Here is a 15,239-nt window from a genome sequence, read left to right on the forward strand (position 1 = left end):
TCATTGTTCTTTTGTAATCTACCATACACCTAAGGTAATCTATCTGCTCATTGTTCTTTTGTAGAGAGAATGAAAAAATTAGCAAAGAGCAAAAACACAATCTTGAGGTATACATAAGTGTCTTATATAGGTTTTGGATGAACAAGAAGTGATAAAGTCATTGAAACGATCATGTGGTCCAAGAAAAAAAAGAAATTTGGGCGTAGGCTTAATTTTAAGCGGTATGATAGGATGATGGCATAGTGGGCTCTATGATACCAGCTCAATTTAATGTTTTAGAGAAGAGCATAATATAATAAAAGGCCAAAAAGCCAAATAAATATAAATGCCTCAATAATATATTACGAATTAGAAGAAATAGTTTATGAAAGGTCTAATCAAGCATTAATGCCTAAAGAAATAGTAATATTTAAGGTGATATTAAAAAAATATGTCTTTTCACGAAAAAAAATGTAACATATCTCTATTATATAAGTCAATGGAGGAGGTGCAGTGTCCTCTTTTGAAGTGACTAAAATACCCTCTAATAATTTAAAATAATGTTTTTCTTTTTATAAAAAATTGAAAAATGAGAAGCAATGAAACTTCCCATATGAGTAGGTCAAAAATGGAATATGCAATACCATTAATAACTTGACAAACTAGATTGACACAATCGATTCACGAAATCAATTAGAATCTTCAACCAAAAAAAGTTAGCAATATATCGTGATAACATAATATTTCATATTTACAAAGTTCAAACAATATGGTTTATTAAAATTTATAATTGTTAAAGAACTATACTAAAGTCGCTGAAAAGAAAATTATTAAATCATTGACCAAAACTTACAGTGACGGTTTTTTTTTTTTGAACAATTAAAAATCATTCACCTTTAATTTTAAAAAATAATAGCATCTACCAAGAACCTCAATAATTTACATCACTATCGAAATAATTTTAGATAAAAAAATGTCCATTTATATATAACTACATAAGATTGTCGACGCACGCATCGTGTGCATATGCAACTAGTATATCTATATTATACAAAAATGTGTTGCCTCTCACCTTATCCGTCGCTCTGTTCAAATATTTATAAAAAAAAATATATCAAGAAGCGTATTTAACACAACACAAAACAAACGCAACTGGAAGTATGACTTTTGTTGTGTTATTATTCATTGCGTGTAATTATTATAAAATTTCTAATAACTTTGATTGAAAATTTATTCAAAGTTGTTAGTAAGCACAGCAAAAAAAAAAAATTGAGTTTGTCTTGTAAGAGATCGCTTACTTTAAAATTAAAATTAGGTAATGGTAAACCCAATATTGAAAAGAGAATCAGCCCAATAACTAGGATAATTTATTTCACTGATTAGTTTAATTCATTTAGTGACGAGGTCTACTTTTAGATCAAAATTAAACCGTTTCTTTTAATAATTTTTGAAAAAATTTTAGTCAATTTGAAACGGAGAAAGAATATAGTAAAGGAAAAGAACTAATGCAAATTTATTCAATTATTATGAATTGTTTTGAGTATCTATATACTCATCGTTTACATTTCCTTAAATTCAAAATGTTTAACGATTACTATTCCCTTATTCTAAAGTAGTACCGCCAAAGAAAATTGTTCTTCCATAATTCAGATAATGTGCGACATCATAGACTCCATAGTGCCAATTATCAGTATACCTCGTAGTTTGCACTGGGTTAATCATTTGATAGTTTGCGTCTAAAACGAAATAATTAGAACAATATGCAGTTTTACTAGCATCTTCAATTGGATAATAACCATTTCCCATGGGAGGAAGACGCTGACCAAGTGGACTATATGCTTCTCCACCAACAGCTATATAAGTTGCTGAACTTGCCAATTCACTGAATATTTCTCGTGGCCAATATCCAATTATCTTGTCTGGTTTATAGGGATGCTTTATTGCAAGCCACCAATGTCCTGTTTTCGGGTCCTTTTGCAATGCATTATGGAAATTAGTTTGTGTGAGGGGACAATTATATGTGATTTACATATTACTAATAAAATATGCATGGTAAATGGGTAATTGAGCGTAGTTATAGCATGTCTCAATTGTATCATTGATTACAAAACAATACTCCCTCTGTTTCATTTTAATTTACTCACTACTTTAGGCGAGAACCAAGAGGAAGTACAAAAATATGAGAGAGACACTGAAAAGTTGGAGAGAGAAACAAAAGAGTGGGTTAAATATTAAGACGTGAATGACATGAGTGAAAAAAGAGGAGAAAGTAGATGTAATATGTTACCAAAGATAGAAAAAGCAACCGTGTTGTAGATTAAAAAAGACGGACTAAAAAGAAAAGTGTGTAAATTAAAAAAAAACGGATGGAGTATTAATAATGCAATGAAACCTCTAATTGAATCAATTCATTTGATCCTATCTCGACATCTACTCTTCCTTTAAATTAAACAAGATATCGCTAAAAAAGAATCTAATTCACTATATTGGCTCACATCTTGACCATATATTTTAAATTCTTACAAGGCTTGCTGCCTCTTTAGCACCAAAAAAAAGAATTGGATTCTTCTTTATCTTATTCAATTCATAAAGAAATAGTCTAGGTTGAGATTTGATGTTTGAACTCTTAACACAACTATAGGTAGTAACAAGTACATTATTAACCAAGCAATTAAACTCCCTTATTAACGTGCTAATGAATAGAACCATATTATAATCTTATATGTCTAATTACCATCAACAAACTAATTATTTTTGGACAAGCATTATGATCAATTAACTCTAATATGAGCTACGTTATCCATCAACCTAAACAAGCTCAATTTTTGTTATAACTAAAAGGAGCCTTAGTTTCATTATAAGTAATCATAAGTTTGTACCTTGTAAACAAATGGCGTAAAACGCACTTGATACGGCGCTCCTCTTCTCGTTACTTCATCGAAAGCATTGTCAATTGGAATATCTTTATCAACACCAACAAATCCAGGACACAACATATTGAAACAATGTGATTCACCAGTCTGAAAAATGGTACATGTAAATAAAATAGTTATTGATTATGTGTAATGCAGAATTGCAGATGTTTGTAGATCATTGAATTTATACTAATATATTAAAAGGCGTGCGTAAACTAGGAACGGTGCCACGTGGCGCTCTCCCTAGGGAGTTTTAGTTCATGTAATCCATGTACAATGAAAAAAATTAGAAATTGCATAGTATAGGTTTTGATCTCGTGACCTCAAGTTCATGTACTAAAGATTTAAACACTAGACCAAGTTGTATTTAGTGATATTATATCAAAGTACAATATTAACAAAATGAAATTTTTCTTACCCGGGGAATAGCCCAGGCCTAATAACTAATTTTATGCATAACCTGAGATTGTTATGCAAGTTTTCGTATGCACTAGTTTATGTATTGTTATTATTCTTTTTTGGTGTCATTGTTGTTAATTATCTATACTAATATATTAAAAGGTGTACATCAATAAGTAACTGTGCCATGTGGCACTATCCCTTAAAGTATTGACTTCATATACCCCACATTCAATAACAAAAAGTTAGAAAATGCATAGTATAAGATTTGATCCCATGACCTCAAGCTTATATACTATAGTTTTAACCACTAAACCAAATATTGTTTAGTGTTATAATTTCAATGTAAAATACTATTAAATGAAAATTATGATTACCCGGGGCATAGCCCGGGCCTAAAAACTAGTTAATTTATTATAAGCCAACATTAGTGGTCGATTATTGTTGTAGAGAAATAGTCAATTTGAGCGGCGGTGAGGTAATGACAAATTCATGAAGAAAATTCAACAATAAATCTCAAGACGGGGTGTCGGGATAAATTTCATGGTGCTATTATTGTGTTGGAATTTCGTAGGTTAAGGAAAAGTATGGCTGGAAGCCCCTTGATTAGCAAGTGTTTCTGTCTAGAAATTAAGGTTAATGATCTGAATCCTGATCTGGTTTTCTGTTCACCGACGACCTGCACAATGAGTTAGACTGTCCCGGGATCGCCCCTCCGATACTCAAGTCAGTTGACGATTGAGGTAGAGAGAGAATCTAGAGTGAGAAAGCTCTGGTTAGTTAGGTAAGAATTCAATACATTTGTCTTGATGGGACAATGGGTATTTATAGTGGTGAGAACTTTTAGAAAAAAAACCTTTTGATAGGACAACCTCCCTAGGGATTGGTGGGGCTGCCCTTTCTAGGATGATCTTTGTGGGTCCCTTGAGGGGTCCCAGAGATTACTGGCCATGTAATGATAGGTGGGGCCCACAAGGCTTATGTGGCGGTGTCAGCTGGCATAGGACCCTTAGTTAGGTTTAGGGGGCCCAAACAGCAAGGGACTACGAGTAGCTGCTAGGCTGCTACTAGCCAATAGCCATGATCCACCAAGCCAGATCATGAGTAAGATATCATGATTATGTAAGGACTACGGTGTACCATAATCAAGATGGTGGTCGGGGTAATTGAATTATGAACTTGTTTATTACTCTTTTCATTTTATTTCAAACTAGTTTTTGGATCCGGGTAATGCCCCAAGTTATTTTCATGTTACAAGAATAATATCTCATGTTACATAGTGTACTAGTATTTAGAACTTTAATATATTAACTTGATGTCATGTAGTCGAATTTTACACAATGCATATTTCTAGTTTTTTTAATGTATGCCAAAGACATAGGATGTAATTCTTGTCATGTGGCCTATTATGTTGAGTTCATCATTAAATTCTCCTTTGTTTTATGGTTTATTTGGTTCTTCAGAAAAATTATTAATTTTTAATGATAAAGGCATTTCCCCTTGTCGTGCTGGCTCCCAAATTAATAAATTCTTTTCTAATTGGTCTAAAACTGAAAGCAGCGACTTAGACCTCTTCTCCCCTTCTCTTTTGTCTAAGAGTAAGACTCATAAAGTCCGGCGATCGGGTGATAAAAAAAATTTGGTCCCCTCCCCATGTTAATTTCTTCAAGTTAAATTTTGATGGCTCCAAATATAGCAATATATGGAAACGCTTCTCTTGGTTTTATTGTAATAGCCCTGTTTTTTAGAGCGTTTATTTAAACGTTAAATATATATTTATTAAGTTAATTATGTTTCGGAAATTCTTATTATATTTGAGATGTGGAATGTGAATTATATTGTCGTGTTTGTAATATATTTATTTATTTAATTTTATGAGATTATTATTATTATTATTTACATTGTGGGTTTTGTGCAATTAGTTGAGCGATATTTCGCAAATTAGAAAATCAAAGTCGGTTTCCTTCTCGAACCATCCAATCCTTTGATATTATTGTCCTCATCACATTCCTTAAGTCTCTCGTGGGTTTTGAAATTTCCAAACCCAAAACACCAACCCTTTCCCCTGTTCTTCTCTCTTCGCTGCGACCTCGCCGCACGCCCCCTTCAATTCGCCGGCGATTTGCCGAGCTTGCCGGAGTTTCCCTCACCTCCCTTGCTGCTCGACGGAGCCTCATCGCCTGCCGCTGCTACAGTTCCTTGCTTTCTCTCTCTTCTTTCGTTCTTCCTTGGTTCCCCTGTCGTGTTTTTCGCTGCTGCTGCCTGGAGTTTCGTTGCCGACGAACGCCGCCGCCACTCCCTGTGTCGCCACCAACCTCGTCGGTGCTATTTGCCGCTGCTGGAGCTAACCCTTCCCCTTGACGTGTCTTCCCTGCTCTTGAAGCAGAGGTAAAGACTAATTTATTCTTTGTTTCCCTCTTTAAATTATGATTTTCTACTTGTAAATCAAGCCCAAATTACTGTTGTTATTGTGGTTGTGGTGGATGTTGTTGGGTTGTTGTTATTGTTTGATGTTATTGTTGGTGGTGGAGTGTTGTTGTTGTTCTGTTATTGTGTTGATGTTGTGTTGTTGGAGTTGATATAATTGGAGATAAGTGTAGAAGTTATAGAATTGCTTAGTTTCTGTTTGGCAGATTTAGTTTAGATTAGTTAGAGTTCATTTTTAGAAGTGTTATGGCTAGTATGATGGTTATATCTTTTCTAGGAATGGTTATGATTATGTTTCTAGTTTAGAATGTTAAGTTTGGTTATTGATTATCATTCTCGTTGTGAGGTGATTCTTGGAGGATAATTTTGGGAGTGAAGTATCATTCGGGATTATGAAGGAAGTTGTGTTGTTGGAATTGGAATGCGTTTAGGTAACTTTTATTTTCAGTAAAATCATTTACTCATGTCCATGTGTGTCTAGATCTCAGTTCTATTTTTGATACTTAAGTTCGTACTATGACTATAGATATGAATGTGATGATGAAATGTCATTGATTGATTATGAATACACAATTATTGTTTTGCTGGCTTAGTTTATGAACAGAAAATAGAAAGTGGGCAAGGTATGGGTGGAGGATGGTTACTCGCTCTTTTGACCTTATACGGTCGGCTACACTCCATAATGAACCATGGGGTAGTATTGCTAGGCTCCATAATGAATCTTGGAGGCAACATTTATCCAAAGCATGTACTTGTCATTGATTGTTTAAGAGAATGAGCTATATATGCCAGCGTGAAAATGAAAAGAAATGATTTGACAAATAAAATGTTTATAACGGGCTGAAGTAAAGGTTACGAGTTTTCCACTCATTTTGGAATTTTGTTTGTTTTGTATTTCTTCCCTGAATTTGCAGGTTTGATATTCAGAGCTCGGAATTGGAAGTGAAATGAGATTATGATGTCGTCGCAGAATATGGATTAAGTTTGTGTCTAGATAGTTAATTTGAGAATAGTTATTTATATTTCGTTGTATACAATATTTGGGAATATTAGTCGAGTTATTGGTGTAATTAAGATTGTTTTTCCTCTGCGATTTCATTTAATGGTTGTCGAGTGTGTTTTCTCTAGCAGCTCGAAAAAGCGGGTTGTTACATTTGTCATCAAAAATAGTGATGGTGATGTGGTCTTAGTTGGTGCTAAGTCTTTGGGTTCTCATATCTCTATTATTCAAGCTAAGGCTTGGGCCCTTAGAGAAGGTGTTAAGGATGCTCTTTCCCTTAACTTTTCACATTTTATTATTGAAGGGGGTAACTCGGGGGTTATCAATTCTATGAAGAATTTTTGGCAAATCGTGTGGGAAATTTCTAACATTGTTAAAGATGCAGGTGTGGATATTCTTCAGCTTCAAGATTGTCGTTTCCTCCATTGCTTCGGTGAAGCTAATAGGGTGGCAGACTTCATGTTATAAATAAGGCTCATGACTACGCTTCTCTCTTGTATTGATTCCCTCCTTATTGTTTCGACTTTTTTCTTATCATCTGTAAGGATGTTTTAGCCTGGTTCCCGAATTAGAGGGCCAAACTAAGCTTGTTCTCCTTATTAAAAAAAAAAGGATGAAACAACAAAAGAAAGAGTGACATGTGGCTTGTACACTTAGTTAAGAACACTTTTCAGCATAATAGTATAGATTCTTGCAAAACTTTTCTATAAATTGTACTTTAATCTAAATAATCATCTAGTCTTAATTGATTGTAGCTGTTCAAATATTAGAGCCTAGAGGTTGGGGTTCCTTGTCATTGTATTTATGTACATTTTATGTGGAAATTTGGTCGTAAGGATGATCATATGACATTGATTGTTGATTGAAGTTATGATACAAGTGAACATGGGGGACACAATCTTTGAGTGTAGTATAATATGTGTACTACCTCCACTCCACAAATAAAGAGAGACAAGAGTTGTTTAGTATAATTGGTCTCATGTGTAGGTATACATATATAAAAGTGGTACATTAATTAAAGAACGACTAGAAAAACGCCAGGTGCATTAATTTTGGAGCGAAGTAAGTATATATTATTTATTGTTAATCCGACTTACTTTATGAAATTGGATTGTATTACTTAAAATGCATTCGCTGATTGAGATAAAATATAATAGTTTTTACACAGGGCCTTGAATTTATATAATGTGTACATGCAATAATGTATAGTACTTCAATAGTTCAATTTACTTAAGTTTTTGATGATAAGAAACTCGTATGAATTGTAAGAAAATTATATTGGATTCATGTTGGGATTTGGTGAGATGGTTGAAGCAAGGAAGCCATGGAGCTAAGAAGAAACGCGCAAAGGAGTGCAACAGGAGTAGCTGCCCAGGCGAGCGGCTTACCCGGTCGGTCTCGTCTTCACTCGGGCGTGTGACTTTGGGGCAGAAGGAGGCAGTAACTTCTGAGAATTCTACCTTGGGCATGCAGTGCTTTATCCCGTATGGGTGTTTTGTTGTGCACGTGTTTTTTGCAATTTAAGTTATAATCATGACCGTTGGTTTGCTTTTATGCCTTATAGTATAAAGACCCTATTTTCTGGTTTTAGAAGAGTGTAACACACATATCTTATAGTTCGAATTTGAAGTCTCTGGGGTTTTAAGAGAGAGAGTGAGTTTGTGGGAGATTTATATGTTCACCATTGTTCTCCATTGATTTCATAGTGCAAGGTTGTGCGCTTTTCTTCCAGAGCTCGGGTTTTTCACGTAAATTGGTGTGTTCTTAATTCCTTACTTTCTTCTAATCTATTTACATTACTTGGTGGTTGTTTTAATTTCATATTTCTTTGATTATTGTTGATTGCACAAATTAGTTAGCACTTATTTCTAAATCACAACAATTGGTATCAAGAGCTAAGGTTTAAATTTGGCGGAAAGTGGTTTAGTGTTGTGTGGAAAACAAGGATTTGTGGTTGGAAAATCAAAGTTTGGTTTATTTTTTTGGTGTAGAAAAATCAAAATTTGGAACTTTTGGGTAAAATTAACAATGGAAGAAGGGAAATTGAGGATTGAGAGGTTTGATGGTAAAGATTTCGGATTCTGAAAAACGCAAAAGGAAGATTTTTTGTATCAAAAGACTCTTTACTTGCCTCTTGAGGAAAAGAGACCAAGTGGTTTGCTTGAGGATGATTGAAAAGTTCTTGATAGGAAAACACTTGGAGTTGTGAGATTGACATTAGCCCGGAGTGTGGCTTTTAATGTCAAGGATGAGAAAACAACAACGGGTTTGATGAAAACCTTGTCAAGTATGTATGAGAAACCATCAGCTATCAACATAGTATACTTGATGCGCCATTTATTTGATATGGAGATAGTTGATGGTAGTTCGGACGTCGAACACATCGACGAGATTAATTCGATTTTGGGTCAATGTTCTTCAGTTGGTATCAAATTTTAGAATGAAGTGAAGGCATTGATTTTTCTTTGCTCTTATCATGTGAAATTATAGTATCAAATTTGAGAATGAAGTGAAGGCATTGATTTTGTTGTCTTTTTTGCTCTTGTCATGTGAAATTATAGTGTCCGCCATTAGCAACTCCTCGGATAAAGAGAAGTTGAGTATGATGATGTGATGGACTTGATTTTGAATGAGAGCATTAGAAGAAGAGAGTTCGGTGAATCGTTGGGTGATGCATATAGTAGTGAAAGTAGAGGGAGAAGGAATCAACAAAGGAGGAATGCAAGTCATGGAAGAACAAAGTTAAGAGGGTAAGGTAAATCGAATGGGGGTGCTCATGTGGTGTGTTGGGGGTGTGGTAATGAAGGGCAGTTGAAAAGAGATCATCCAAAGAGAGGGAATGGGAAAGAGAATAAGAAGGTTCAAGCACTAGTGGAAAAAAGTGGATCTGTCACTTGATATCTGATCCGGTTAGGCCCGAACCGGATAAGGTAAAGTCAACAAATCCGGTCCATATACAAAACTGCATCGGTATTTGGGCTTCAAATTTTAAGATGGCCTAGTAGTGCTCAACATTTCCCTCCCACACCTCTCTAATCCCCCATTCTAAACCCTATCTCTCTCGTCCCCCATCTCTCTTTCATCCTCCGACGTAAACCGACGAGATTTCCTCCTTTCTTTCTCTCAGTCATCCTCTTCCTTCCCATGTCTCCCTCACTCTCTCCTCAATGACAAAACAACCTCCTCTCTTGCACTGTTCGTTCATTCGTCGAGCGATCTTCACCTCGTCCTTCATTAGCGAAGACAAACAAAGCCAGATCTTCACCCCGTCCTTCATCACCACGTAGATCTCTGAGCCTCGCTTTCTCTCTCCCCTCCTTCTTCTTTCTCTTTGCTATCCCATCTGCTAAAGTGTTCTTCGAGGAACATTTTGAAGGTATTTTTTACTCCATTGAATTTTTCTCTCTTCTTCTATTTCGCTATTTTCCAATTCTGGATTCATTTTTGATGACATATTATTTGAGTGCAGCTACACTTTATCTTCTCGGAAAAAGCAATGGGAGGTAAATTGTTGATTACTTAAATAATTTTGATGATAAATTATTTTAATATTTGTAAATTGTTTAAATCAATCAAAATTTGTTTGATTTTTTACATGTAATTGCTATTACAGGGACGCGGATTCTCTAAAATCTGTGCGTAGAGTTAATTAGTTGAAAGATTTGGGTAAGATGAATTTCTTTCTTTGTAATTTATATTAGACAGTTGTGTTTATCACTGCACTATCATGAAATAGAATGCTTGTATTGTGTGATTTTCGTGCCAATACTAAATTTCTCGATTTAATGTTCTTATGTATCTAGTGATATGGGTTGGATCAGTGTATTGTATCTCTATTTGATTACTTACAAATATAGTAATTTGGTTCCACGTTTTTGTCCTTTGTGATTTGTAATTGTTCAGCAGTATTGCTAGATGCAGCAAGCAAAGTTATACCTTTTGTTATCTGTGTGGCTGGACAAGTCGGCTATAGATGCCAATCAAGTGGGAATATAGTGATTTTACGAGGTGTCATTGTGGAAGAAATGGTATGTAAATCAAGCTATCTTGATAAACAATATTAATCTAAAACTCTTCTTATTGAGAAACAGTATTTTGAATTAGTGCTCATCATTCTTGATGCATACCTATGCGCTAATATTTTTTCCTTGTCCTTTTGTGGCTACTTCAGGCTGAGCAACACTTCTTAAACACAATGACGCTGGTTCATGGGTATAAGATTCTGCATTAATGTTATGTATGAGTAAAGAGGTGTCATGGTACTTCGTAAAAACACTTCCATCCCTGGTGTCTGTTAGTGAAAGCTTATTTAAATTCCTTAAGAGCACAACAAGCCAGTATAATGGCCTGGGTCATAAGTCTTATTGCAGTTGCTTTGACCTTTATCCTATTTTTATCCTATTTTCCTCTTTATCCTATTTTTATCCTATTTTCCTTTTTTACTTTTTATGTCAAACATGGATGGGATTCTTAGTGTCCTAAAATCTGCGTGGTATGAAATATTCTCCAACAAAGTGACCTCACTCTATGTAGAATTAAGCATCTAAAGTCTTTAGTACTTGCAAAGGTTGTCCTGTGGAGACTTTCTGATTGTCCAAATTATTTCTTAGTTAGGCTTTTTCTTTACTGTGCAAAATCAATGTTTTATCGCTTCTATTCAGACTAAAGTGTATATGAACCTAATTTCTGTTGGCAGATGTTCACAAATGGAATGAGAGATAGTGTTTTTGCAAAAGTTTATTTAAGGGAGGTATCTCCACAAGCATTGCAAGCAATGTTTGATTATATGTATAGTGGGGGTGCTTAATACAAAAGACTTCGAGGACAACGACACCTTGTCACTCCACCTTTTTTTGATGGCTGACCAATTTGGCATCACACACCTCCAACAAGAATGTTGTAAGATATTAATTGCTAGAACGTCTCTACGAGGTAGTTCTTTGATCCTTATTTGTGTAAGCCTGGTTTTCACATGGAAATATGGTTGTGTTTCCTCATGACAATGAAGTTATGCTTGCACGATATTGACCTAAAAGAGCGAAGATGTGAAATGAACTCTGGGGCTTCTGAAAACCAAATGAACAGGCACACCATATTACCATGAGGTATGTGGAGGAAACATGCAAGCAATGTGACTCGAGTTGAATGGAATATGAGGTCTATGGAGGAATAGATGTTATAGTTGAGTATGATGTTAAAATTGTATTTGTTAATATTTTTATGTATCTGATTATTTATGCTTCAACTAAGCATAATATGATTAATAAAATGAGTATATATATATATATATATATATATTATTATTAATAATGGAAAAATGCAAAAAAAGTAAAATTTGGTTTTTGGGGTGGTCAACCACTGCGGTTTTGGGTTAACTGTTGCGGTTTTGACCCAAAACTGCAGCGCTAAATGATTAAGTGTCTCGATTTAGGACCGAATCAGTTAATATTAGGGATTGCCGCGAGTCCAACCGATGCGGTCCCAAACCGGAGCCGTAAGCCCAATTTTGAACGCAGCGGTTCAACTTTTTTCCACTAGTTAAGATAGTGATGAAGAGGAAGATGCATCAACAAACTTGACTTTAGAGTATATTTCCGATGCTTTGGTGGTAAGCATGGGTGATCCGAAAGTGTTGGTTGGGTGCTCGGGATCATGGGTCTTGGATTCGGGTTCTTCTCATCATTCCTCACCATGCAAGGAGTTGTTTCGGAATTTCAAATCCAAAAAACTTGGAAAAGTCTATCTTGCAGATGGTAAGGTAGTGGAAGTCATGGTGCAATGTTACGTGAGTGTGAAACTCACACATGGTGGCTTATTGGAGTTGAAGAATGTCAAGTTTATCCCGAGGTTGAAGAAAAGCTTGATATCGGTGACTCAACTTGCCACATCAGGTCATAAGATTTTGTTTGATGGTAGTTCTTGGAAGATTGTCAAGGGAGCTATGGTCATAGCTGGGAGGACAAGAAGTGGACTCTTTACATCATCGGGAGCACAGAAAAGGGGTCTGGAATTGGGATGAGAACTTCACGTAAGGTGGTGTTTGGTCAGAAATATATTGATAATGGGCCAAGGGATGAGAACTGAGTGAAGCGGTGTCCCAATAATAAATTGATCGGTAAGCGTACAAGGTGAAGGGCAGTATACAAGCATGTTGTGCCAAAAATCCTAAGTGGAGTAAACAATGTATTGTTCGGATGAAAGTAATGTGAGTTTGCTTTTAGAACAATGAGAAGCTTTTTTGGCTTAGGTGGTAAATTGTTTTGTTGGGGTTGAATTGGACTTAAATGGGCTTCCTTCGTTGGAGAGGAAGTGGAGTATCTTCCTTGGTTGAAGAGGAAAGGTCTTCATTTGGTTGTGCTTATCTAATAGGTGATCCGACTTTGGGGCAAGAGAGTGTGTAGGTTCATGTAGTGATGGTGTAATGATTATTTGGAGGTTGCTTAGTGAGAATAAGAGTTGGTGTAGGCTTTGATGTCTTTGTATCAGAGTTGGTGCAAACTTCAATGACATTTCCTAGGTGTAGAGGAGATGTGTTATCAGGAGGATGCTTCGTTTAGGTAGGAGCATAGTTGTAATACTTAGGTTTGCATCTAGGTGGAAGCATGCACATGATAGGTTTGGAAAGATGTTAGACTGGGGTTGGTTGAGACCTTGGTGTTGTTTCCTTTGGTGAAGAGGAAGCGGCATTGGCTATGGCCAATAATGTATGGAGAGATGATAATAATGATGGTTCAGGTACTTATAAGTAAGATGTTCTCTTGCTTAAACTGATCTCCAGGTGGAAGATTGTTTGGTTATGGTGGAGATTATTGAAGCAAGGAAGCCATGGAGTGAAGAAGAAACGCATAAAGGAGTGCAACATGAGCAGCTGCCTAGGCGGGCAACCATGGCAGGCCGAGCGGGTGGCTTCCTGAGGGGGGGGGGGTCGTCTGCGCTTAGGCGTGCAACTTTGAGGCAAAAGGAGGTATGAACTTCCAGGAACTCTGATTCCATAATGCAAATTTGTGGGTTTTTTTTTTTCCCGGAGCTCGGGTTGTCCACGTAAATTGGTATGTTATTTCCTTACTTTCCTCTCTATTTGCATTACTTGGTTGTTGTTTCAATTATTTTATGTTCCTTCTTAATCATTGTTGATTGCACAAACCAACTAATACTTGTTTCTAAATCAAGACTGTGCATATGCCAAATGAGAATGAATCAAAGAAAAGTAATATCATCTACTACTTCATAATGCAACTATGATAATACACAAAAGAAAGAAGAAGAGGCTTAAACTTACACTTAGGTATTGGAAAAGATGTGTGCGTCCATCTTTATTTAACACTGGGTTAACCTGAATTGTTCAGACAACTCAATGAATATAATCACATATAAATAAAAGGTAAATAAATATGTTTAAAAATTGACATTTGGCATCACTTCAATTTTCAAGTGTCCTTCAATTTTCTGGAAATTACATATTTTTTCTATCTCCTTTTGTTTGCTATATTGGGGTTCATAAACAATTTTGAACTGTTGGTTGGATGGTCGTAAGAAACAAAATTGGTGGGATAAATATTTTGAATGTAAGAGTAAATTAACGGACCCTCGTGGATTTTCTTTATTTTGTGTGGGCCGGTTCACATTAGCGATGTTCTAAACTGCAAAATAGGGCAAGCAAAATGGACGGTCGAAATACACCCTCCATTACTCAAATCCGCTTAGGACATGTCCACTTCACCCGATTTTTACTGAACTGAATTTACTTTTATTGATCTAAACTTATTTTCACTAAACTAAACTTTCTTTTACCCAACTAAACTTATCTTTTACTGAATTGATCTTATTTTTGAACATAATTAATACAATTTGACTTTTACACATGCTAAGTTGTATTTGTATACATACATTGAGGTAAATCCCAAAACATCTTATATATACTAAATTTGTCTTAAACTCTTAATATTAGTAGAAAATATGATTATAGAGAGAAGGGCTCTCCATTCTCTCTAAAATTCTCTACCCCTTTCCTCTGATCCATCGCCTCTTATCAGCCTTCTCACCACCTTGTTTTAGCCCCTCCCCCGTCTCACGCTTGGCCTCCACCGCCTCTCTTCCTCTTCCCCTCTACCACATCTCTTCTCTCTTAGCTATCTCCACTTCCCCCTCCTTTCCTCCTCCGACTTCTCGCCGAACCAAATAATAACCCAAGCTGTTTTTTCGCGGTTTGAGTTGGTTTGCAGTTTCAAAATTTTGGGGTTTGCGGTTTGGGTTGAGTTTGAATCTTTGTAAAACCAAACCGCACCATAAACAACAAAAACTATTTAGATGAACTATGTATTGGCATTACAACAACTTTTTACCACAACTTTTAGTCATTTATGAGTTAGTTTTCCAACATTTTGTAGCTAATTAACTATTTTCCGACATTATAAGTTTAAGGTAGCTTTACAAAAACTTTACCATAGCCCACAAATATATAAAAAACAAATATTTTAAATGTTAGATTCCAAAATTAGATTGTTGATGAAAAAACGGTT

At 35.6% G+C, this 15,239-nt stretch overlaps 1 protein-coding gene across 1 annotated transcript; it reads right to left on the reverse strand.

The window, feature by feature from the left end:
* Positions 1-1,548: 1,548 nt before the first annotated feature.
* Positions 1,549-2,995, reverse strand: LOC104884146 (uncharacterized). Its single transcript, XM_019247533.3, has 2 exons — positions 2,859-2,995; positions 1,549-1,950 (listed from the first exon to the last, which is right to left on the reverse strand). Exons 1-2 carry the CDS (start codon positions 2,973-2,975, stop codon positions 1,582-1,584), a joined length of 486 nt encoding a protein of 161 aa, XP_019103078.2. The 5' UTR covers positions 2,976-2,995; the 3' UTR covers positions 1,549-1,581.
* Between the last annotated feature and the right edge of the window lie 12,244 nt (positions 2,996-15,239).

Source organism: Beta vulgaris, chromosome 5 (assembly GCF_026745355.1).
Source record: "Beta vulgaris subsp. vulgaris cultivar EL10 chromosome 5, EL10.2, whole genome shotgun sequence".
Classification (NCBI taxonomy): domain Eukaryota; kingdom Viridiplantae; phylum Streptophyta; class Magnoliopsida; order Caryophyllales; family Amaranthaceae; genus Beta; species Beta vulgaris.

Coding starts and splice junctions, on each gene's coding strand:
- LOC104884146 (XM_019247533.3), bottom strand. CDS start 2,975: ATGTTGTGTCCTGGATTTGTTGGTGTTGATAAAGATATTCCAATTGAC. Junction 1,951..2,858: donor TTACGCCATTTGTTTACAAG/GTACAAACTTAT, acceptor GCATTGCAAAAG/GACCCGAAAACAGGACATTG.